Source organism: Aspergillus flavus, chromosome 7, assembly GCF_009017415.1.
Source record: "Aspergillus flavus chromosome 7, complete sequence".
NCBI lineage: Eukaryota > Fungi > Ascomycota > Eurotiomycetes > Eurotiales > Aspergillaceae > Aspergillus > Aspergillus flavus.
This window is the reverse complement of record NC_092404.1, coordinates 1989815-2012373: the sequence shown is the minus strand read 5'-3', so window position 1 is coordinate 2012373 and position 22559 is coordinate 1989815. Positions and strand designations below refer to the sequence as shown.

Here is a 22559-nt window from a genome sequence, read left to right as displayed (position 1 = left end):
GAGCTTTACACCGCGGGCAACGCTTCCGCAATTTTGCCCTGTCCGCCCGACTCCCCGCCTCTCTTTCGTCGGCACTTCTGTTTCTTTCTCCCATCATCCTTCTTTATAGAGTGCTTTCTGCCCAGGGTTCGAACGGGCAAGTCTGTCAGCTGGCTGCAGATTATCGATACTTTATATGTTGCCAAGTAGCGAGGGCCGAACCCCGATGATGCGAGTCATTTCGCAGTCCGTTGTCCCACGCGACATTACGGACGAGTTTACCAACGCTGCCTCGAGTGAGATCTGTTCTACCTCTGTCCAGTAGCTAATTTACCTAGATTATATGCTACTACGTGATATGGCTTTCTGACAATTGTTTCATTGGTGTTAGGATTGCGAACCGGGCAGTTGGTTAAAGATGAGTACTTTACTTTGTTCGAGGCAGTGGGCGCACTGGAGGTGAGCTCATGCTACTTACTCCTCGTAGCAAGGGCTATTCAACTTTTGCGTGACATGAAGCTTATATATGCTATTATCGCAGATTATGGACTCGAAAATGGACAGCGGCTATCTTGGACCGGGACAAACCGACGTGCAAGCATTAGAGGACGACTATGATACCACGCGCGAGCTGGCTCCGGAGCAGGTGATAGGGATAATGGATGAACTATTATGTCATGAGGTAGGTGGTACCTTCCCAGAGAGCGACGAGTATCCGCTTATGTGGAGATATACTGAGACAAACCGCGCAATGGCAGATGGCATGGCATATGGGACATCCACTCTCGCAAACACTTTTCACCTCTCTATACCTTGATAAACTCCTTTGGCCCATACCGAAAACACTTGAAGAAGCACACTTTTGTCGTCCGGGATCCGCTAGGAATAAGGAAGAGCCTGGGATGGTACATGTCGTGCTACGTGCCTATTGTCTTGCGCTTATCAAATGTTGCGACTTTGTTCATGCGCGAGTGATAAATGAGTATTTCTACGAGGTAAGTCACACGGCTTTCACATGTACATATACGATCGCTAAAAGTATATAGGAGGAAGATTTTGTCACCCAATTGTACAACCGCAGTCTGCTGTCGCAGTTCGACCAGGAATATTTCCGCAATCTCTTGGACCGGGCGATTTCATGGGTCGATGAGCAAGGTGATAGTGTCGACGGAAAGTTGAAAGAAGCAATAAAGTGCCGGTTGGTCTTTCGGCGTGATTTCCTTCTCAGTTTGGACCAGGATCTCGATATCATGCAGAGTCGCTCAGCCAGTCACTTCTCATCCTGTCTGTCGCAATTGGACCCTATAACGGAATCGGTGTCACTTGGAAGACCAGTACCTGAAGCGTTCAGTTGGAAGATCCAACGAAAACTGGCAAGCACAGTCCCCCCTCGGCCAATGGTAAAAATAAGCTTTGAGGATGCGCTGGCGCATTTGAAACGGTTGTGTCAGGATGCCATTGATCTTCTGGAGGTCCTGGATTACTCTGGACCCCATAACCTCAAGGTATGCTACTGAAGGAGCTAACTGAATATTTCTCTTCTGGCTACTTATTCTCTAACGTTGTTAGGTGGCCGTTTGGACTCTGCTGTCTCGGAAGCCCCAGCCGTCAGTTTATATTCGATCACTCGTTCAATCTATGATTATGAGTAACACGATGGTTCTGGGAGCTGTACCAGTGAAGAAATTCTTATATGATGAGCTTGCGGAAATCGTCCTCCCTTCAAGCACGCTTCTGCAAGCCAACACAGACGAGACGGAAATGCCGACCGACCCTCGCTTTCAGATAGCCAGCCACATGGATGCTTTTGTTAAGCGCTTTGCTCAGGTGCGATGCTGCATATATCTCCCTCACGTCATTTCCCCCGCGAGCTAACCTGTGATAGCCATTTGTGGACATTTTCCGAAGTGCGTGCCTCAACCGTTGTCGTATCCGTCGGACAGTATGCCATACAATTGTTGACTGGGACAACCTACAGATGGAGGTATCTATGCGGTTTCTCTCATATACGGTATACCGTTACTAATTACTTCGTAGGCCGAAGATCTCGATGAACAGCTACGCACGCTGAACAACGAACCTCCACTTATGCTCCAAAACGGCGACGCTACCTATTCATACCCGCTTAGCAGTTGGGCCTACCACCAGAAACTGAACCAGTTCCGGCTCATTATCCAGCTCGGATTCGAACTTTCCATCTATTCTCCCGAGGAACTACCAGGGATGTACTGGTACTTGTCCCACATCTGCTCCACACATCTCGGCCACATTGACCGAATCCGTACATTTACCGTTGCTGCCGCGAAGCGGAACCTGACCGCTCTGGCGGGAAAGAAACGCGATGCCGTTGAGCGACACGCCACTCTACAAAATACGCTCCGTCTTCTCGAAAGACTTACTACGCAAATAGTCGCCGTGGATGCCTTCGCCATATCCTTACACGCTCTATATGTTCTTCTGGCTCGCCATGAAGTTTTGCCCACAGCAGCGGCTGCGCAGGCATACTCCAGCGAAAGACTACGGTATGAACTCCGCATGAAGCCCTTCATACCGATTACTTTGCCGGAACTGGTTCCTTTCGACGAATACCGCCGGGAGGCCATCTTAGAAGGGGACAGTGACGAGGCAGTCCTGGAGCGTGCCACGAAAGCCATCTCCGAAGCCCGCAAAGCTTGGGAAGCAACCCTCGCTAACGGTGCTTTTATCCGGGATCCTCAAGGCCAAACGAACCAGACACTAGCCATTGAAGAAGATTGGAAAAAGGATGTTAAGAATACGATGCGGGCATGCATCGGGGCCAGCATTGCCATTGAAACTGTGAAGAAGGCGTTGGCAGCGCGCCGTGCATCCACCAATGCTGTGAACCTTCAGGTAAGTATTCCTGAAATGGGCTCGAAGGCGCGTTGGCATGACTGGTGGGTTGTACCCCAAGTATCTCCGACCCCGAGCGGCTCTCAGACATGAAAACCATATGATGTCCACTGAACTCTGATGAACGACTTGATTTGATGTGATGATGAATACCATGTACCCGTCGTTCGTTCTGGCAATGCCCTTTTCATGTATGATGGATGATGAAGTTATGTACATAGAGTAATGGTATTAGAAATATCCCGAAGCAAGGGAGGTGTACCGAGGGTTAAAGAAATAGAATTTCTCAGTTTTACCCACTTTAATTAACCTTGGGGATCAGGCCATACACAATGAGAGCCTCCGGGATCACCTGATATGCAACTGCAGCTCAATTCCCGTGCAGAGGATCGGCACATGGGCAGCAAATTCATGACATGCCATGCCGTTGGGGGACACACAAGCTTATTGTTTGGGTTCAGACTCCCCCCCCATTGTCTTTTTTTCTCCCCGTTTCCCTTTCGTCCCAAAAGGGTTGGAACCGAGGTTGAAAAGAGCAAACTTAACGAGCGGAGGGAAATGGACCTTTGATCCTGACGTTATCTTCCCGAACATGACTTCATTACCATCATGACGGAAAACAAATTCGATTCTGCGAACCCTCATTGATTGCATGGAGGCGACTTGGTTTGGATTGAATTGATTTCATATTTTAATTCTCAAATACATCCCAGCAATATCCCATTCGGTCAACATAAGCGAACAAAACAGGACGATCTGCGCTGCAACCACGCCATCTCCAGAGTCCTGGTTGGCCGGTGCGCCGTTGCTCTTGGCCGCTGTCACTAACGGGCCCCAAATGCTCCAATAATAATCCACTCAACGGACCTCCGTAGGGTATTGCTCTGTCTTCTTGTTACCTTGGGACTTAATATCAAGGAACTATTACTATCACAGATCAGAAACCGGAACCGGAAAAGCCCTCCGGAAATCGATCCGTTGGCTTTCTTTTTCTGCTTTTGGTGATCTGAACCAAAAGAACCAAAAAAGGACAGAAAAAAAAGGGCAAAAAAAAAAAAAAAAACAGGGAAACAGTGATCCGCTACCTATTATTAGGTGGTCTGTCCCTTCGCGACTCGCAGATTCGCCGCGAGGATTCCGGAGCTATTCATGGGGTTGAGCGATGATCGATTGAGAAGTGGATTTGTTTCTCGTGCATCTCATTCGTGCTCCCTTCGGTCGCGGCTCGTCGGTGGCCTCGCTTGACCTTCAACGATCTGATCTCGAATGGCTGAAGCTGACACTTGCCATTTCGGTTGAACCATCCAGTAATAATAATAATAGCCTCTTTTATGCGCGCTGTCTCCGTCACCCTACGCACTACTACCCCCCGAATCCCTCCTCCTCCCCTACTATCGCGCCCGACTTCGTCCCATCCCCCATCCGGCGGGGCGACAAGAGGACGTTTCGGTCGCCATCGCAATGCCTACATATCCGATCCGACGCCGGCCTCGCGAGTGCAAAACTTGTCTACCATGTCGCGCCAGTAAGGTTCGTTGCGATCGCAACGTCCCGTGCGGGAATTGCGTCAAACGTAACTTTACTTGTTCTTACGGTCGTCCGCCGCCAACTCAACCTAAACCGCCGCTCATTCCAGATCCTACCTTTTCAGCTGCTGCCTCCACTGTATCTACACCTCAATTTCCTTCGGGTTCAGCCTATATATCTTCTAGTCGAGACGATGCCCCCATTTCCTCCTACAGCGCAGAGCCGACCTCGGATGATGCTCTGTCGGAAACCGTGACGATTTCTCAATTTGAATGGGATGAGGTGAATTCCAAGATGCGCGCGATGGAGTCAATATTGGCTAGTCTGAACTCGCTTTTTCAGACCCATGCAGCGAGGAAATCCATTGACCCTCGGTCCGAGCCGTCGGTGACTGAAGACGGCAAATCTCCGGCACCTCAAGGGATCTATAACGAGAACACGATGAAAACCGGCTCCATTCACATTGGCGCAAAATCCGCATTAATAGATATCCTGGATAGATCAAAAGGCTCGGATGGTACGGCGGCTGCGTTGCCGAGGGAAGACTTGCTGGCGGAATTGGCGATGGAAAATGAGGCCGCCTCATATCCTTTCGTCGATCTTTGGTCGTCTGATCCTTACACTTTCAACATCGCCGGGGTCTGTGGCGTACTGCCGGATGACGAACAATGTCGCAGGTGGGTAGAGCGGGCTCTGAGTCCTTGGCTGGACTCGTTCCTGTAGAGTGCGACCTTCGCTGATAATGGAGGTCTTCCGCACAGGTTTCTTCGCTTTTACAGGGACATCGGCTCAGTACTATATCCCGTACTTCCAGACGTTTCCAAATTAGAACACGACACAAATCAACTCTTGCATAATCGGCAGAAGGTAGGAGGAACATATCGACCGGATGTGAACGGCCTAGTCAAACCGTTTGGCATGAGCTTGCCTTTCCTTAGCCTTCTCTTTGCTGTTTTAGCTTCGGGTTGCCAATTATCCGACTTGCCGTTAAAGGAACGGGAGTTGACGTCGTGGGTGTATGGTGTGTGCGACCTCCCGCTGGCGACCAGAATTTCTTGGGGCTCACATCTTTCTAGTCTCGTGTTCTTACCAGTGCTTGCGCATGATCAACTATGTTTCGCAGCCAACGGTAGAAGTAATCCAAATTCTGCTAATCATCAGCAATGTGCTATCTTATAATATGAACGCTGGTGCTTCTTATACCTTACTCGGTACGTGAGATGTGGCGTGAGGGGCCGCCTGATTTCCAAGCTAATGACGATGCTTGTCAACAGGGATGACAGAGCGGATGTGTATGAGTCTCGGGCTTCATGTTGAGACACCGGGATTCTCGCAAAACGTCACAGCGTCTCGGAGAAGAGTATGGTATGGCATCCACTGCAAGGACCCGTCTGGAAGATACATGATATCCTAACTCTCGCAGGTGGGCAATGGCTTTCCAGAATAGTCATTTCTCCTTAGCTTACGACCGACCGTCCATCACTATGGTAAGCCAGCCGGAAATTCCCTATGACAGGAAATCAATGCCCGGCCATCGCTCCTACTTCGAAAGCCTCTGCCGTATTATTTCTGTGGTGCTGGAGATGCTGCGGGGACTTATGTTGTCGCACCATTCTCATCTGCGGTACCATGAAATCCGCGAGTATAAACAGCGAATAGAGCGCATTCTTGCAGATACTACCCCTCATTTGCGTTATCGGGAACGCTGCGTCACATTGGCTGAACATATTGAGCGGACGGAGTTGCGGCTACACTCATCTTACTATATCTCAGTTATGTGTCGAGTATCCTTGGACCCAGACGCACCGCTGGATGACCAGCGACGGGCGGTGGTCCGAGAGGACTGTATAACCAATCTCATGAACACGATTGAAGCTTTCATTGAGCTGCATTCACTTCATTCCCATTGCTCGCGTAGCTGGGTCAGTCTCCAGCGGACCATCGCATCCGCGTTCCTGCTGGTTGCCAACAACAACGACCATATTCACCCACGGACGTGGGAGTTGATTGAGAAATTAGAGGCCGTCATCGCCGAGCATGTGACTGGAGATGGAAATGTAAACCACAACACCCGGACAGATTCGGCCAGGCATTTGGCATCGTCTCTCCGCGCTCTCCGGGAAGTGAGTGCTGCGTTCTATTCTAGGAAGAAGAAGAAGAAGAAGCAGGCATCAGCCCTAGCCCCGGAAGCTATTTCCCCGAAAACCGTGCTCACCTCACCCGCTTCGGTAGCTGCCACCGCCTCATCGCCTTATGCTGCCAGATACAGTGTCAGTTCCTCCGAGGACGGACATATTGACAACATCCTAAATCAGGTGTCGGATGTGATGTTGTTCCCTACCCTGAACATGGGCACTTCATGAGTCATTGTAACCAACATAGTTCCCCAACCCCTCCATTGTGGATCTGACACGAGGGCTGCCGCCCGCTATGATCCGTGGGCATATAATTGGAGCCGCTGTGAATACCGAGAATTCTGTATACCCGCTGGAAAGGAACGCTTTCGATAGAGCTGGAAATTTCGGGTTAGGTTGTTTTGGCAAGATACACGTTTGCCACAATCATTCTGGACATAGGCGATCCTCGGACGAGGGGCATATTTTTCATTGTGGTGGCCCTCGCCGTGTGATCTGGAGGTTGACGGTGAGAGCGAGGTTGACAGCCTCACGACCGTCGCGTCGCAAAAGGGATTGGAAACCGAGTGGTGTCTGAGAGTGGGAGGGGAGGAATAGGCATGGAGCGGTATTTGTAGCTTACCGGGGCACCCGAGCTCTAGGGCGTCGGAGATTGAGATCCTCTTTCACGAAAATGTTTGGGGCTATGTTTTGGGATGGAGATGAGCCGGACCCCAATCGCACGTGGCCGAAGCAAAGCCGCTTCGGCCGAAGGCCGTCCGTGGTTATGGCCTGAGGTCGAAACTCAATCGGTGTACTGTAGTTGAAGCAAATCCACTTTCGGTCATTCGTGCCCTATCGCGATGCTGTGGCAGGGCATTCATTCTCCCTCTCCCTTACTCCTCATCCATCCTTCTGTGAAATGAATACTACATCGTATTCCCCGTCATATGTTGCGCACCCGCAGTCTTCGTTTCATATGAGCCCAATCTATTTTTTCTTTGACCCTCTCTCGTGTGACGACACCTGAAATTGCGATATTTCCTAGTTGAGAGGGTACGTACATGCACCGATTCCAATAGTTAATAATAATGAGTGGTGATCTAAGCTCGCTTTAGACTTTCCCTTTACGGTCGAGGGCACCACTTCCGAACGTCTATGTCCGGAATACCGGGATAGTGGCAAAAGGGGTCCAAGATAATAATAAAAAAAAAGAATAATAAACAGGATTACTTCGTAGCGCATCGAAGGTGTATCCTCCACAACTGTCTTGCCGAAGTACAGTTGAGACAGTCTCGGAGATTTCCTCCCCACGGCCATACAAAACCGCCTCGGAGCCGAGGGGCGGGAAACGCATCAACCTCATCATGAGGCTTCAGCAAACATGAGGCTCCGCTTGTGGGGTTTCCGTTTCGGAACCAGATCGACAAATATATAGCCTTTGACTGTGAAGAAAACCGGTTATACCAGCTCCGGACTTCGCCCAATTCCCTGAACCACCGCTCAATCCAACGACCGAGATCGGTTTCTCCTGTCAGCGTACTCGGAGAATGGTCGCACATGGGAGCTGGAGCCTGGAGGGGGGAATCCACCAGCCAGATGCATTCTAATCCCAACCACGAAGGATTGATCAGGCAATCCAGACAGGGACTGTCGACTCAGATGCTGAAACCGACCCTTTCTAGTGTCCTCTTGACGATGACACGTTTCCAGGGGATGATGGAGGACCGAACGCACGGATACAAATGGGAAACACGAGCTTGGCTTGAGCCATGGGTGGTATGATTCTGCCGTTGTTGGTCGGGCCCAATTGGCCAAACACCAACACGGACAGAGCACAGCAGATGAGCCATGGAATCCGTCTAGGTACTACTGTGGACATAGGGCCACCTTAGTGCAAGCGTCTTTCACCAGCAGTTCAATGCCCGATTTCTAGTTGGTTTCAGGACATGGACGCCTTTTCCAGAGCCCGACCGTAATAAGCGCAGCAATGACGATCCCGCCAACGGTGGAATGAATGAATCAAAACACTGTTGCAGTTGGTGATAGCGCAGCTGGAGGAGGGGCTAATGTTGACTACTCTAGGTACCCTCGGCGGGCTCCCAGATAATCCCTCTCGAGAGAACGCAGGCGGCAGCGAAAGACAGCAAGAATATGGCGTCGCACAACTGCATCGATGAGGGAGCCTGACCCATGTAGACATGTCCGTAATCATAATCGATCAAAGTCACTTCTACCTATCGTGACGGATGTTGGTGTTACGCACTACAGTAGTTATATCTCAGTATTCCCTTGGTTATATAACACTGATCTGAATCATTTTTTGGTATCAATAGGACCTAAGAGTCGATCTATCATGGAAGGCATGATAGATCGACTCTCAAACTGTCGGAAAAAAGTGCCGGAGTCCTCTGACACTTTGAGTTCACTAATTGATCCCCCTCCCCACTCTAACCATATCCACTTTCTTTCACTCTGCAAAGTATGGTACAGTTTCTAGGGGCCTCCATTCTTGTACAATCGCTGGAGAAGGCAGACAAGGTGATATTACTCTCTCGAATGAGCTTGAAGTACGGAGGGAACCGTTATTTTCCCGCATTTTCATCCAGGGGGTCTAATCCGTACGAGCAGCGGCATAAAGTTCACTATGCGAGTGAAGATCCCTCGGGCGGGAGTTCAATTGGATTCCATACGAGCAAGCTTTGGCGTGACCCAGCCTGATGATATAGGAGAGGGACGCATAGCTATGCTGTGGCGCAGGTTTACACTTTGCGGGATCGTAAAGTCTATCTCTTTCGATCGCGCATGATTGAAAGTACGCTTCTGAGTCCTGAATCCGTCGCCAGAATGGGCCATGAAGCGGGGATTGCGTTCGTGGAGATTGGTATCGACAAGGGGGAATGGCACTATCTCTTGCCTCGAGGATTCCTGGTATCTTGATCTTGCCCATTCTTTACCCACGACGCGTTCACAAAAGTTGTGGAGGCATTCCGGAAATTATACCCGATAAGAATGGTATGCGGTGAATGGACGTGGGAGTGTAAACGAGCATTCAGGAAAACGACTGTTCGTTTCGGTTGCGCAGAGTTTACACGGATTTCTAAATTTGTCTAGAGTTTTTCGCTGGACTTTCACAAGCGAAATGACACTGGGTAAGGACCCTCAGGATTCATTGGCTACGGAAAAGACCGCTAAGTTGACGATTCCTTTTAGTTTCAAGGCACAGGGCTTAGTTCGGCCCTTTCGGCTGTTAGTTCACGGTACTCGATACCCGACGATGACAGTCCAGGACCGTGAAACCCCCCCTATCACATTGGAAATACACGGGGCCATTGTTATTGTTTGGATCTGGCCTATGGGGAATGTACCCGATTGACACATTCTTATCCCTAGCCCCCGCCTCCCCTGCGGCAGTTGCGCCCAGGACGCATACTCAAACTAAACCCTAAGTCGATGAATCGCTCGTAGCGAGTCAGACACATTCTCAGCAGGCCTCCTACATAACGCGGATAGTATTAGGTCCAATCATGTTTCGCAAGAGTCTTGTGTTCCAAGATTTACTTTCTTTCCCTTTCAGATCGTTCATCAATGATGGAACTGGAGGCTACTTCTCGTTGAAGTGATGCTGGCCACGGGGGATCACCCCTCATAGAACTGTGGATATTTTATCTCCGCATTGCGTACTTTTTGTTTTCTGGGCGTGTTTCATAGAGGACCGATGCTGTTTTCGAGTCACAACCATGAAAGTCACCAGGCTAGCGGTTTTGAATACCCTGGCAACCCTAACTGTTGCCTGGCTTCCAACAACCGACAAGACAATCACCTCTAGTAATGGAACCGATCTCTTCAAAGCCTCGCACGGGAAGATTCGGGGGGTGAACTTGGGCTCGCAGTTCGTGTTCGAACCCTGGATCGCTACGAAAGCCTGGTCCGAGCTTGGCTGTGAAGGGCAGGAATCCGAATTTGACTGTGTGATGAAGTTGGGTCAGGATGCAGCTAACAAGGCCTTTGCCAAGCATTGGGACTCATGGATTACCAAGGAGGACATCAAAGAGATACGAAGCTACGGTCTGAACACGATTCGCATACCCGTCGGCTACTGGATGAACGAGGATCTCATCTATCACGACAGCGAGTACTTTCCACACGGCGGGTTTGCGTATCTCGAGAAGCTGTGCGGGTGGGCCAGTGATGCTGGTCTGTACATCATTATTGACCTGCACGGGGCCCCTGGCGCCCAGGTTGCGAAGAACGCCTTTACGGGCCAGTTCGCCGATACGCCTGGATTCTATGTGGATTTTCAGTACCAACGGGCACTTGAGTTTCTCGAGTGGATGACGATCAAGGTCCATACCCTGCACAATTTCCGGAACGTGGGCATGTTGGAGGTCGTCAACGAGCCGGTGCAGAATCCCCAGGTGACAACTACGTTGCGCTCAAACTATTACCCCAATGCTTTCCACGTGAGTGTGCTTTATTGAGTTGTGTAGACACTGTCCTACTGAGATACCTGAACAACAGTCCATTCGCAAAGTGGAAGGAGCGCTGAGCATCGACCGAAAAGACTACCTGCATATCCAGATGATGGACGGCGCCTGGGGCGCCGGGGACCCCCACGAGCACCTGACGGACGACTACTACGCTGCCTACGACAACCACCGCTATCTCAAATGGGATCCTCGAGTGGAGGTGTCCAAAGATAGCTACATCAAGACCTCGTGTAACGACAACGTGGCGACCAACTGGCCCGCTATCATCGGCGAGTGGAGCTTGGGGGTCCCCGATAACGTACAAGAGACAGCCGACTGGAAGCCGTATTCTAACCTAGACTTTTACCAGAAGTGGTTTGCCGCGCAGGTGCAGAACTATGAACAACATCAGGGGTGGATCTTTTGGACATGGAAGACTCAGCTGGACGAGTATCGGTGGTCTTATCGCGGTACGTATCTATCTGGGTTTTGGCAAACGTCGAGCTGACCATTGTAGATGGAGTCAAAGCGGGAGTGATCCCGACCGATCTCAACGCAGTGTTTCGGGAGGATGTCTGTAAAGGTCGAAGCAGCTAGGTGGTGTCGTAACGTTTTAGGATGATCGAGTAATGATGATAATGAATACGATAGTTCAATATGAAGCACGGCGAGACACACTGTGCCCGACAAGTAAACTGAATCCGAGATTCCATTGCAACTAAACTAAACTACAGCCCTAATTGCAAGTAGACCCAAACCTATGGTTCAACCGCAGTCAATCAGTCCAGTAAGAACCTGGTAAAACCCCACATGGGGCTCGGGGACAAAAGTCCTATCACGATCTCGATAGATAGGGAAATAAGGTACGGGAATGACGCACCTCGGCGATTCCACTAGTTTACTTTATTTACATAACTAAACAATGACTCAGATACAATAGCATATATTGAACCACCACTCGAACAGATCTACCTCACTCACACACTTTACAACCTCCCACATCAACACACCTACAACCATAACCACTACTACAACTAAACAAAATGACTACCAACCCACCCCCAGGAGCAGAAGTCCTCCTCCCCCCAGCACAACCACCAGCTCCCCAACCCCTCGTTGGCCGGACAATAACGCTACACCCCATCCAAGAATCTTACACCCAGGGCCTCTGGAATATTGTCGGCGGTACCACCGATCCCAAAAAGACCGCAGTCTGGACCTACCTCCCCGAAGGACCCTACCCAGAAGACACATATACCGACTTCAAAACCTCCATCCAGAAAAAGACCACGAGCAAAGACCCCTTCTTCTACACGATCTTCGACAACCGCACCCAGAAACCCCAAGGCTGGATCACGCTCATGAGCATTGTGCCGGAGCACCTCCGCGTCGAAATCGGGCACGTGCTCTTCGCCCCGGAACTGCAGCGTACGACGGGCGCTACGGAGGCGGTGTATTTGTTACTGCGGTATGCCTTCGAGGAGCTGGGGTATCGGCGGGTGGAGTGGAAGTGTAATGCCCTCAATGAGGGGAGTAAGCGGGCTGCGAGACGGTTGGGGTTTGTCTTTGAGGGGGTGTTTAGGGAGCATATGGTTGTGAAGGGAAGGAATCGGGATACGGCGTGGTTTTCGTTGCTGAAGGGGGAGTGGGAGCGGGGGGTGAAGGGGGGATTGGAGGGGTGGTTGCATCCGGGGAATTTTGATGAGAGTGGGAAACAGAGGAGGGGGTTGGAGGATATTCGGGAGGGTGTTTTGGGGTCTCTATAGATAGTCATCCACCCATGGTTGTGATATAGGACTTGACATGCTCAGTAAACGCGGAACCGGGGATTCACCACCCGGTACCGGTTACAGCAGCGGGACCGGGATGGAGCAGAACAAGTATTTAATAAACACTCCACAGGAGCAAACAATTGGATTCTTCCGGCCCAAACCAAACAACATACCACAATGGCGTCGAAGACCGCCTTCCTCGTCCTCGACCTCCAGAAAGGAGTCACGGGCCAGATCTTGGACGACTCGACCCCAGAGAGAGAATCATACATCGACCGCCTCGCCTCTGTGGTCAAAGCCGCCCGAGAAAAGTCCATCCAAATTATTCATGTGAAAACAGCCTTCCGCCGTGACTTCCCTGACTTACACCCTCGCAATCCCTCGGCGCAACGAGTCATTCCTACCGGCAAGTACACCGAGGGCGATGAAAGCGTGGAGTTACATCCTGCTGTGGCGCCTCACGAGAATGACATTGTAACCACGAAACGTCGGGTGTCCGCCTTTGTAGGCTCCGACCTTGATGTGGTCCTCCGCAGCTCCCGCATTGAGAACCTCGTCGTGGTTGGTTTGATCACTAGTGGGGCAGTTCTGTCCACGGTTCGACAGGCAGCGGATCTGGATTATGGGTTGACGGTGCTCGAGGATCTCTGTTTGGATCGAGACCAAGAGGTGCACGATGTCCTCATGAAAAAGGTCATTGCAAAACAGGCCGATGTGGTCGGATCCGAGGAGTGGTTAGCTCGTCTCTAGGGATATGCAAGGGGTCATCCGTGGACGGAAAAGAATTGATATAGCATTGATATTGCGGTAAGGGTCCTTGATGTTTTTTTCGTGCATTTCTAAAAGCTCTCTCGATACATGGCTCGCCATAGCGTCGGCATTTCTGCTCATGAATAGCTTTACGGCCCTAGCGAATATGACGCCTGTCTGGGACATTCTTTGGGTTCCCTCTCTTCTGAGCACCTATTCATAAGTATTTGGCCCTTGTCTGACCAGTTGAACGTGAGACGCATTCGGCACTCCAATGCAAGGGGTTGGTTTCCTCCACGTGCTGGTCCAACCAGCTGAGACCACTTTTTCATACGTTCACCGATAGGTCTAATCCCCTTCCTTCGTCGAGCTCCGTGGGATGAGCTGAGACGCCACGAAATGCTTAATGACGACTGGTTTCTTTGAAGTCGTGTTGTGGGCTCGAGCTCGTATCGACCATCCCTAGAAGGGGTCCATACCAAGCAGACCTTATTTCGATGGAGTCAATGGAGTAAATGTGACTTCCACCAATCAGTCCACGGAGCTGACGAGGTCCAAACTTTTTTCTAAGCACGGAGCTTTTTAGCATCTTTGCTTTGAAAATGCCAGTAATCCAAAGCCACAATGCCAATCGATCGCTTCCGCATCCGGAAACATCAAACTGCAAGTTTCCACTTATAAAATTCTTAAAGATAAGCTAGTCGCACTGGAGTTGTTGGCTAGCTCAACTTTACCAATTCACACCTCACTATTCAGTAAATGAGGTCTGGCTTTGACAGATGTCTGTTCTTAGGGCTGTCACAGCCTTCTTCATATGGCTCGGCCTAGTGCAGGCCAAGCTGGTCCGCGAGACACTAGAGTTCACCTGGGGCGTTGGCTCCCCCGATGGTGTCCCACGCCAAATGATCCTCACTAATGGGAAGTATCCAGGGCCTGACTTGGTGTTTGACGAGGATGACGATGTCGAGGTATTTCTAAACCGGGCAAACCTGCATACGGTAGTCATTGACAAGCTTGACCTAGATACATGTCATCAATCACATGCCGTTCAATACGACAGTCCACTGGCACGGTCAATCGTGAGATACTGCCGATACTCACCTTCTGAAACGCGACTAATTAGAATATTATGTAGAATGGAATCCGCTCCGTGGTCTGACGGTGTCCCAGGGCTGTCGCAAGCGCCCATTCAGCCGAATTCATCTTTCGTATACAAGTTCAAAGCTTCCCCAGCAGGGACGTTCTGGTTCGTGGTCTTGCGGTATATTCTACTTAAGCTGCTAACCTAGTGCAGGTACCATTCGCACTTCAAAAATGTGATGCAGGATGGGCAAGTGGGAGCTCTTTATATTCGGTAGGACTGCCGCACGCTTGACCGAGCGTAGCTCACGTTTACAGCCACAAGCCCGACACTCCCCGGCCATACTCGATGATCGCCCAAGATGCCACCGAAGTAGCCCAGATGCAGCATGCGGAAGCCAACTCAAACCTGGTTCTAATAACCGACTGGACTCATTTCACCGCCAAGGAATACTTTCAGGCCGAGATTGATTCGGGCTTGAATCTCTTGTAAGTTTGAAGGTGCGGCAGGCGATATCCGAGACCAGCGAGCTAAATCACGGTGTAGTTGTGTTGACAGTATCCTCGTAAACGGCAAAGGTTCCGTTTATTGCCCGGGAGCCGAGTATATGCAATCACTCATTGGCCCCCAGATCGCGTTGGTGCTGGAAGGGACGAATCTGACCGACCGAGGGTACGTACCGCAGAAATGAAGCAACACGTTTGACAGACTGCTTATGGTTAACTTGTCAATAGATGCTTGGTACCCAGTTTACACAATGTTCAGGGAAGCTGGCCAAACCAGAAGCCTGATGCTGTCCCATCCTCAATGCACAACAACTGCACCCCGTCGGATGGTGGGGTGCCTATAATCGAGGTTGATGCGAAGGACGGATGGGCGAGTCTGAACTTCATTGGGGCACAAGCGCAAAAAGGAACCACTTTCTCGGTAGACAACCATCCAATGTGGATATATGAGGTAGACGGTCAATTCGTGGAACCACGTCAGTACGAGATGGTTGGAATGTACAACGGTGCTAGGTACTCGGCTCTTGTCAAGTTGAACCAGACACCAGGAGATTATGCGATTCGAATTACGGACAATGGAGGCGACCAGGTCATAAGCGGCTATGCTATCCTTTCCTACCGTGCAGCAAATACGACGGAGAATGGGACTCGACCGCAAGCACAAATTGGCCCTACGACCAAGGGATACATTGACTACGCGGGACAGAACACATCTGCTAGCGTAAGGCACCTAAATTACACAACGAACCTCCCAGCGTTCAATGTTCCCCTGCCACCGGCATTTGCGGACCTTACCCTGAAAACCAACATGACACGTGTGAACAGTTCGTATCAATGGTCTATAGGGAACGGAGTTCTGTACGAGCCTGAAGTCACAGCAGATACACCACTCATGTTCGAGAAACAGCCACTGGATGTGATACCATCAAACTTCACGCTCCAAACACTCAACAACACCTGGGTAGACATTATCATCCAAATTATATCCGACCCAGAAATGGACCCCATCCATCCACCCCACCCCATTCACAAGCACGGCAACCGCGCCTATATCATTGGGGATGGAATGGGCGTCTTCAATTGGTCGACTGTCTACGAAGGAATGCTCGAGAGACCTGACCTGTTTTACCTTAACAAGCCCGCATTACGGGATACATTCGTGACGAACACCCTCACCGCAGCCTTGGACGGTGGAGTATGGATAGCGATCCGATACCATGTCAGCGGGCCATTCCCCTCGCTGCTTCATTGTCATATCACGACGCACCAGGAAGGCGGAATGGCCTTGGCCCTTCTTGATGGCATCGACGTATGGTCTGAGCTACCTACAGCGGCAGAAGTGGTGAGACTGCAGAATGCAGATGGGCCCGTAGGATGACCTCTGTTTTTGCCACGTACATTTGCGTGCTGGAACACTCAACTTTCTTTTTGAATGCATTCTTTTTGATTTACGATACGCAAATGAAGTATCCTTTGTTTTAGACCTTACCATAATATTTACCATGTACTCTTCCATTATTGTCGTGTAGTCTGGAGGCTTGTAATACACTAGAATCTATATCGCGTGACTGGCTATAGACCTGTTCTAAGTAGTTAAGAGAGCTAAACAGAGCTTCGGAACCTCCATTTCCAAGAGCACTAAAGGTGACTTTCTCGAATGGATGGCCACGAAACTAAATGTCTAAAGGATACCGAAGTCGAGGCTATGAAGATGACTTTGTGCTACAAGCTTACCTTAATCCTCAAGAGTTTTACACTTGAATCAAGTACAATCCGGCCGTGGAAAGAATATTCATTCTTCGACTGACTGTGATGCTCGATATACTATTCCGAACTATTACATCACCTCCTATCCTTTTCACAATGTCTCTTGTTCCGATGCGGGATATAGCAATAAAATTGGACTTCGACCTGGAAAAAGTGGACCACCCATATCTATCTGCACGCAACTTCTTAGTGAGTAGTAATCATTGAACCTCCGTGATATCATCCCGAGAAACCCGCCTTTGTAGTCCAGTCATGTCCGAAATATCTAGGTCCTACCATGGCATATCGGGACAGAATAGATTATCTGTCTGTTATACAATACCGGCATCTGTCGTGACTCATCGTGTGCTTGGATTTATGTTGTTGTTGTTGTTGTTGTTGTTGTTGTTGTTGTTTGATATTGAGATATTGGATGAATGGCTTATGGGGAAGAGGATATTTAGTGAGATGTTCTTGAATATGTGGTTTAGGTGTATGGCTCTTAGAGTGTATTGCTTTGACTTATTTTTCTTCGAATATGATATCTCAGGATAAGGGTATGGCTGTGGACTGATTCACCTTGCATGTATGAATCGGCGTTATGCATGGATAGTAATGCAACCTCTCCGCTAACTGAGATGGTGACTTGTAGTACATAGTCATGAAAAACATCTAAACCTGAAATCTCTAGATTGTGTAACCAAGGCTTGGCTTTGGATCTTTCCTTGAAGAACAGAAACATGAGCAGGGCTGAACGATAGCAGACCAGACATTTCACATTTCAATCGTATGTGCTAGGTGACTTTCTAGGTGTTACATGTCCAATAGACATAAACTATGGTAATATATTATCTCAGACTGAACGATAGCCGGGCCTTGGTTTCTCTATCCAAAGATCGAAGAATCGGAGTAATCAAAATGTTCATCTGGAAACGGACAAAAGGTTCTAGACCGTTAGGGACTACATAGAAGGTCATCTGGCCTTTACGGTGTCTTTCTTAGTATCGTCTATCAGGTAGAATGACGTGCAGATGCATAGATGATGGTAAAATGTTTACAACTAGTATATGGGATCGAATCGGCCACCGAGTATACTGTTTGAGTAGAACTATCCTTCGAAACTTCGCTAGTTGCTGTTCGGTATGAGTTTAACCAAGTAATTCTATAGCTGATACTGCTGCCGGTGATTGAAGCCTGACAAAGTGACCTGTTCGGTGGCCGATTAGTCCTAGATGAGGGCCAGTGAGATATGGAACTCGAAGGTATAAATATGACTCCAGTTCCTTAGTTAGTGGTCTTCTCATCATCGCATATCATCACCTCATTCTAGTCATAGTTCTCTCAAGCCTCTTTTTCAAAGAAAGCCCTCGCCTCCAACAGCAAAGATGTTCAATCTCGGAACCGCCATCGTGACAGCCCTGAGTCTCTTGATGGCAGGAGTAGCCAACGGAGCTCCCGCCGAAGCTGCATCTATGGCGGACATCAATCCCGTAAGACAATGGACAGCCATACATATCTACCCATGAAACCACCATCCATCGAAGCCACATCTAACAAGACAACATTCAGGTCACTTTATACCAGGACATGGAGTACAACGGAAACTCCCAGGAGCTCCGCGAGGCCGGCGTCTGCTACCCATTCCCGGAAAACACTCCGTGGTAAGTAGTTTACCTGCACAAAATTGATTCTAGCTAAGGCGAAGAAAAGGTTCCACAATATCTCCTCCATGAATATCCGCCCCGGATATATCTGTGATGCCTACATGGGCTTTGCCTGCAACCAGATGCTTAAGGCAGAAATGCAGGGTGAGCACCGTAACCTTGAGAATGAGAATGTGAACAATATGATCGAGAGCATGAAGTGTAGACCTAATTAGGTTGGTCTCGAGGGGACTTGAGGAACGGGGGCTATTTCGATGGGCTTCTGTCGGGTGATTTTGGGATCATTTTTGACATTACATTCCTTTTTAGGCCCATGAGTGGTCTCTGTGGTTTATTATGTGGTTGGATTTAAGGTCTACGTTGTTTTACTTTGAGTAGTATGGAGTGCAGATGAATTGATGACTTATTGATATGACTGTGTCTTACTGTTTGGTTGTGCTTTAGGGTTGATGTAGGGATCTTACGCTGATACTCGCAGACTACTTCCTACAATCTCAGTATTTCTGATTGAATTACTGATCTACGTATAGTATGTAGAGTGGCAGGGGCAGAAGTGTACTTTTACTGGTGGATGAGTAGCCCAATAGAAGATGCTACGCATACATATCTCTGAAGCCCACCTTTTGTCTATAATTGAATCATGGGACTAGTGTCAACTTTAGTCAAGCACACTTGTAGATACTGGAAGCATAACTGAACACATCTACATAGAAATAATCAAACGACTAAAATGTACAAAGTAACTTGACATAGGGCAGGCATGGGTGGGTGACCCTTGTTCAGAAAATACATTACTTACTTTTGTAACAACCTAACGCCTGATTACTGCTACTGCGGCAGTCAGCAAACCTAGAGGATACTAGCAAGGAATTCTACTAAATCACTTTACTCACCCGCTTGATAACTTCAGCCACCATCACTCCGCAACAGCAACCCACCTGCGCTGACCCATAAAGCAGCAAGTAGTGCAACCATCCGAACATTCAGCCAAGCCAGTCTGACATCTACCGTATCAGTTGGTTTCAAGATGCAGATACATCCGGGATCATAGCCAATGACCGAATAAAAACACAGTTGTGGCGCCAGATCGTGACGTAAGGTATCGGACCTTAAATAATCTTCCAGCGCCTGATTGTCGAAGAATGAGCGAGTGTCCTCCTAATGTGTCAATTGCAAAGTCAGGGTATTTCAATCTCGTCGCCATGATGCCAGCAGTGTCGACAGAACCCCTCGATGTTGCTATTGTTGGTGCGGGTATGTTACACCATCTACATAACTTCGTGCTTTCGGGGATCTAATTCACATGAAGGATGATTTGGACTCAAAGCGGCCAGAACGTATATTGACTTGGAGCCGAATACTAACTTGGCTGTGTTTGATGGGAGAACTGTGTTGGGGGTGGCTGGAGTAAGGGGCGCATCTGTCCCACGCTTGTAGGGCAGGTGTGTTATCGACTTCATGTTGTGACCCATTTCCGATCTAATGGAATTATTCAGATTGAATTCGGGTACCTTCATTATCCTGGTACGCCAATGTCTAGCGATGGGATGCCAAACAGCCATCTGGTGACTGGTGAGATGGTCCAGAAGTATCTCGAACAGTTCGCCATAGAGAATGATCTCGGAATCCACTGATCTCGAGCTACAAATTAAGGAGTGAATAATAGCTCTAGCTTGATGTTCAAATCCAAATAAAACCATCTATCAGTAGTGATCCCTTATACAAAGCAACATCCTCACACAGAAACCCAGAACCCAATCCCACAATCAACACACAAAACCACCTCATACACAAACAGCATACATAACCATACATCACTTCCCCCCGACCTCCTCCGCAAACCCAACCAACAACCGATTCACCACCTCCGGCTGCTCCAACTGCACCCAATGTCCAGCCTCAACCTCCTCAATCCTCCCCTCCGGAGCCCCCCTCCTCGAAGAAACACTCTGCAAATCCGCCCGACAAACATAATCTTCCTTCGCCGCCACAAACAAGCTCGACACCGGACACAGCCCATCCTCCTTGGGGAAAGCAGCCTCATCCTCGGCATTCACACCCGCTATAGCAGCCTTATACCACGAAAGCGGGCCAGCATAGCCTCCCTTCGCGAAGATACGATCATGGATTGTATACTCGTCGAGGGGAAACCAAGAAGGGAGGGGATTTATACGCCCGGAACGGACGAATTCGACTGCTTTACCGGTTGGGGCGAAGTCGGATTTCCAAATCGATGGGTCGTGGGGGTAGAGGAGGGTGAAGACTGAGGCGGGCTTTTTTGTATCAATTATGTATCATTAGTTGGGATTCTTGTGAATGTATTTGTGGGGTTGCGGACGTGGTTGTTGCAGTCTTGAGCTGCTTCGTCGGTGTTGTGCCATTTCCAGTAGCCAAAGGTTTCATAGCCTATTATGCTTTTGGTGGTTTCGCAGATGGCGTCTGAGGTTGTTAGTTTAGGGTAATTGATTAATGGGTATGGGTATGGGGATGAGGGAACTGACCGATGTCCCAGATCGTGCCTGGTTCGATGTATGCGACGGCGATTGTCACTAGACCGTAGAATCGGGAGCGGTGGTAGGTTGCTAGGCGCGATGCGAGGCCGACTCCCCTGTTCATATATATGGTTTCATTGGTTGGCGATAGACGCGAGATATCGGCTTTGAGTAGTGATGCTTGATTCCCTCCTGCAGACTAGGACATCACAGAAAGGAGAGACATGGAATAAAAAAACAGATCTGCATACCAATCATGTCCCACCAGGACTACTTTATCGATACCCTCTCTATCCAATATCTCAACGATATGTGTACTCATGGTTTTATTGCGATAAGCTTTCAGATTCCTGGGTTTGTCAGTATCACCGTAGACGAGAAGGTCCGGCGCAATAACACCATATCCCGCTTCCTGTAGACCGGCTATCTGGTGCCGCCAGTCATACGACGAAGAAGGATATCCATGGAGAAGGAGAAAGGAGACATCATCTGGAGTCGAAGGAGGCACAGCGACATAGCCGTATGTTGTGCCGTCGGAGAGCTGGACCTTTTTTGCTAGAGAGGGGAATGCGGTGGACGCCATGGCTTGATTATGTACAGATGTGGTTTGGGGACATTTTCTGAATCGTTGGACAGATCTTACCGTGCTATATATAAGAACATTCTAGCCACGGATACTCTCGGATCGAGGCCCTAGGTACATGTTAGTTAATCTACTGTTGATCTCCGGTACAGCCCTGCGGTGTAGAAGGATTGGCAGGATTGGTATCTATGCAAATAAGCTGGAGATAGATAGATTCGCTTGGGGATTTACTTTTCACTGCCTCAAATCCTAGCCAGTGGTATCTTTAGTTACTGGCATGTGACATGATCGAGTCAGATATGCTTACGAAGTTACAAATTAAGGTCCTCGGAAGTTTTATCCGCTGAGGAAGTGCGGATACATACTCGTATTTTGTAGATAAGACTCCTGCGAGGCTGCAATTGACTCTGTGCTGCGCCGGATTCATGTGCGGTTGTGGGTCGACTTGTTCTATAATGGTACTTTCTGTGGAGGACTGTCTTTTAAACTCTGGTCTGTTTTTAAGGAGATTACTTGCATTGCCAAGATCAGGTCCATATTTGCATCTTGCTATCTTTCGCCAAGTCTAGATATGGTGTCTTCCATGGTTCTCTCATGAGGCCGATGTTGGATATCCACAATTTTGCAATACTAACGAGCCCATAATACGGTTCAATATGGCACTATAGACAGCAAATCATTGGATATCTTCATCAAGTGTTAGTATGAAGACAAGAATGTCGGTAGGACAATACGATGGCCCACTACTTATTTATTTCCTTTCCTTTCCCCTCTTTCCAGAGAAATGGAATAAGGCTAGAAGGACCGCCATCACTGCCCTACACTGCATCTTTTGTCTGTCTCCGATAACATCCTGTCTGGGTCTATGTGCCGCAGCCGAATTGAAACAAGCAATGAAGTCGCCCTGGTTAGCCGCAGGACATCCTGCGCTTAGAACTCCAATAAAAGCGATATCTGTTTTGTTTCATGGCTTTTATCTCTAGTATAATGAGTGGAAGTTGCATC

The 22559-nt window shown here is 49.1% G+C and overlaps 8 protein-coding genes across 8 annotated transcripts; 7 read left to right on the top strand and 1 right to left on the bottom strand.

Annotated features, from left to right (window-relative positions):
• Positions 1-205: 205 nt before the first annotated feature.
• F9C07_5899 (putative amino-acid N-acetyltransferase subunit Mak10) lies at positions 206-2943 on the top strand (the record flags this gene model as incomplete). Its single annotated transcript, XM_041294826.2, has 8 exons — positions 206-275; positions 371-438; positions 521-661; positions 738-974; positions 1026-1484; positions 1549-1806; positions 1865-1963; positions 2017-2943. The coding sequence occupies 8 exons, from the start codon at positions 206-208 to the stop codon at positions 2941-2943; spliced, it is 2259 nt and encodes a 752-aa protein (XP_041150439.2).
• A 684-nt stretch (positions 2944-3627) lies between these two features.
• On the top strand, positions 3628-7199 carry F9C07_1872738 (cellobiose response regulator). Its single transcript, XM_041294825.2, has 5 exons — positions 3628-5054; positions 5139-5398; positions 5454-5588; positions 5652-5742; positions 5801-7199. Exons 1-5 carry the CDS (start codon positions 4312-4314, stop codon positions 6738-6740), a joined length of 2169 nt encoding a protein of 722 aa, XP_041150438.1. The 5' UTR covers positions 3628-4311; the 3' UTR covers positions 6741-7199.
• A 2698-nt stretch (positions 7200-9897) lies between these two features.
• On the top strand, positions 9898-11780 carry F9C07_1874013 (putative glucan endo-1,6-beta-glucosidase B). Its single transcript, XM_041294824.2, has 3 exons — positions 9898-10954; positions 11013-11430; positions 11478-11780. Exons 1-3 carry the CDS (start codon positions 10232-10234, stop codon positions 11555-11557), a joined length of 1221 nt encoding a protein of 406 aa, XP_041150437.1. The 5' UTR covers positions 9898-10231; the 3' UTR covers positions 11558-11780.
• A 223-nt stretch (positions 11781-12003) lies between these two features.
• F9C07_5895 (putative GNAT family acetyltransferase) lies at positions 12004-12726 on the top strand (the record flags this gene model as incomplete). The annotated part of the gene is made up of 1 exon (XM_041287258.1): positions 12004-12726. One exon carries the CDS (start codon positions 12004-12006, stop codon positions 12724-12726), a length of 723 nt encoding a protein of 240 aa, XP_041150436.1.
• A 183-nt stretch (positions 12727-12909) lies between these two features.
• On the top strand, positions 12910-13482 carry F9C07_5894 (isochorismatase family protein; the record flags this gene model as incomplete). The annotated part of the gene is made up of 1 exon (XM_071511410.1): positions 12910-13482. One exon carries the CDS (start codon positions 12910-12912, stop codon positions 13480-13482), a length of 573 nt encoding a protein of 190 aa, XP_071367039.1.
• A 390-nt stretch (positions 13483-13872) lies between these two features.
• On the top strand, positions 13873-17400 carry F9C07_1876567 (multicopper oxidase). Its single transcript, XM_071508461.1, has 5 exons — positions 13873-14728; positions 14777-14836; positions 14881-15051; positions 15110-15235; positions 15298-17400. Exons 1-5 carry the CDS (start codon positions 14262-14264, stop codon positions 16445-16447), a joined length of 1974 nt encoding a protein of 657 aa, XP_071367038.1. The 5' UTR covers positions 13873-14261; the 3' UTR covers positions 16448-17400.
• A 655-nt stretch (positions 17401-18055) lies between these two features.
• Positions 18056-18950, top strand: F9C07_2281037 (uncharacterized protein). Its single transcript, XM_041294822.2, has 3 exons — positions 18056-18305; positions 18385-18476; positions 18526-18950. The coding sequence occupies exons 1-3, from the start codon at positions 18201-18203 to the stop codon at positions 18692-18694; spliced, it is 366 nt and encodes a 121-aa protein (XP_041150434.1). The 5' UTR covers positions 18056-18200; the 3' UTR covers positions 18695-18950.
• A 1343-nt stretch (positions 18951-20293) lies between these two features.
• On the bottom strand, positions 20294-21554 carry F9C07_2229743 (Alpha/Beta hydrolase protein; the record flags this gene model as incomplete). The annotated part of the gene is made up of 4 exons (XM_041294812.1): positions 20294-20752; positions 20818-20918; positions 20981-21087; positions 21223-21554. The coding sequence occupies 4 exons, from the start codon at positions 21552-21554 to the stop codon at positions 20294-20296; spliced, it is 999 nt and encodes a 332-aa protein (XP_041150433.1).
• Positions 21555-22559: the final 1005 nt, after the last annotated feature.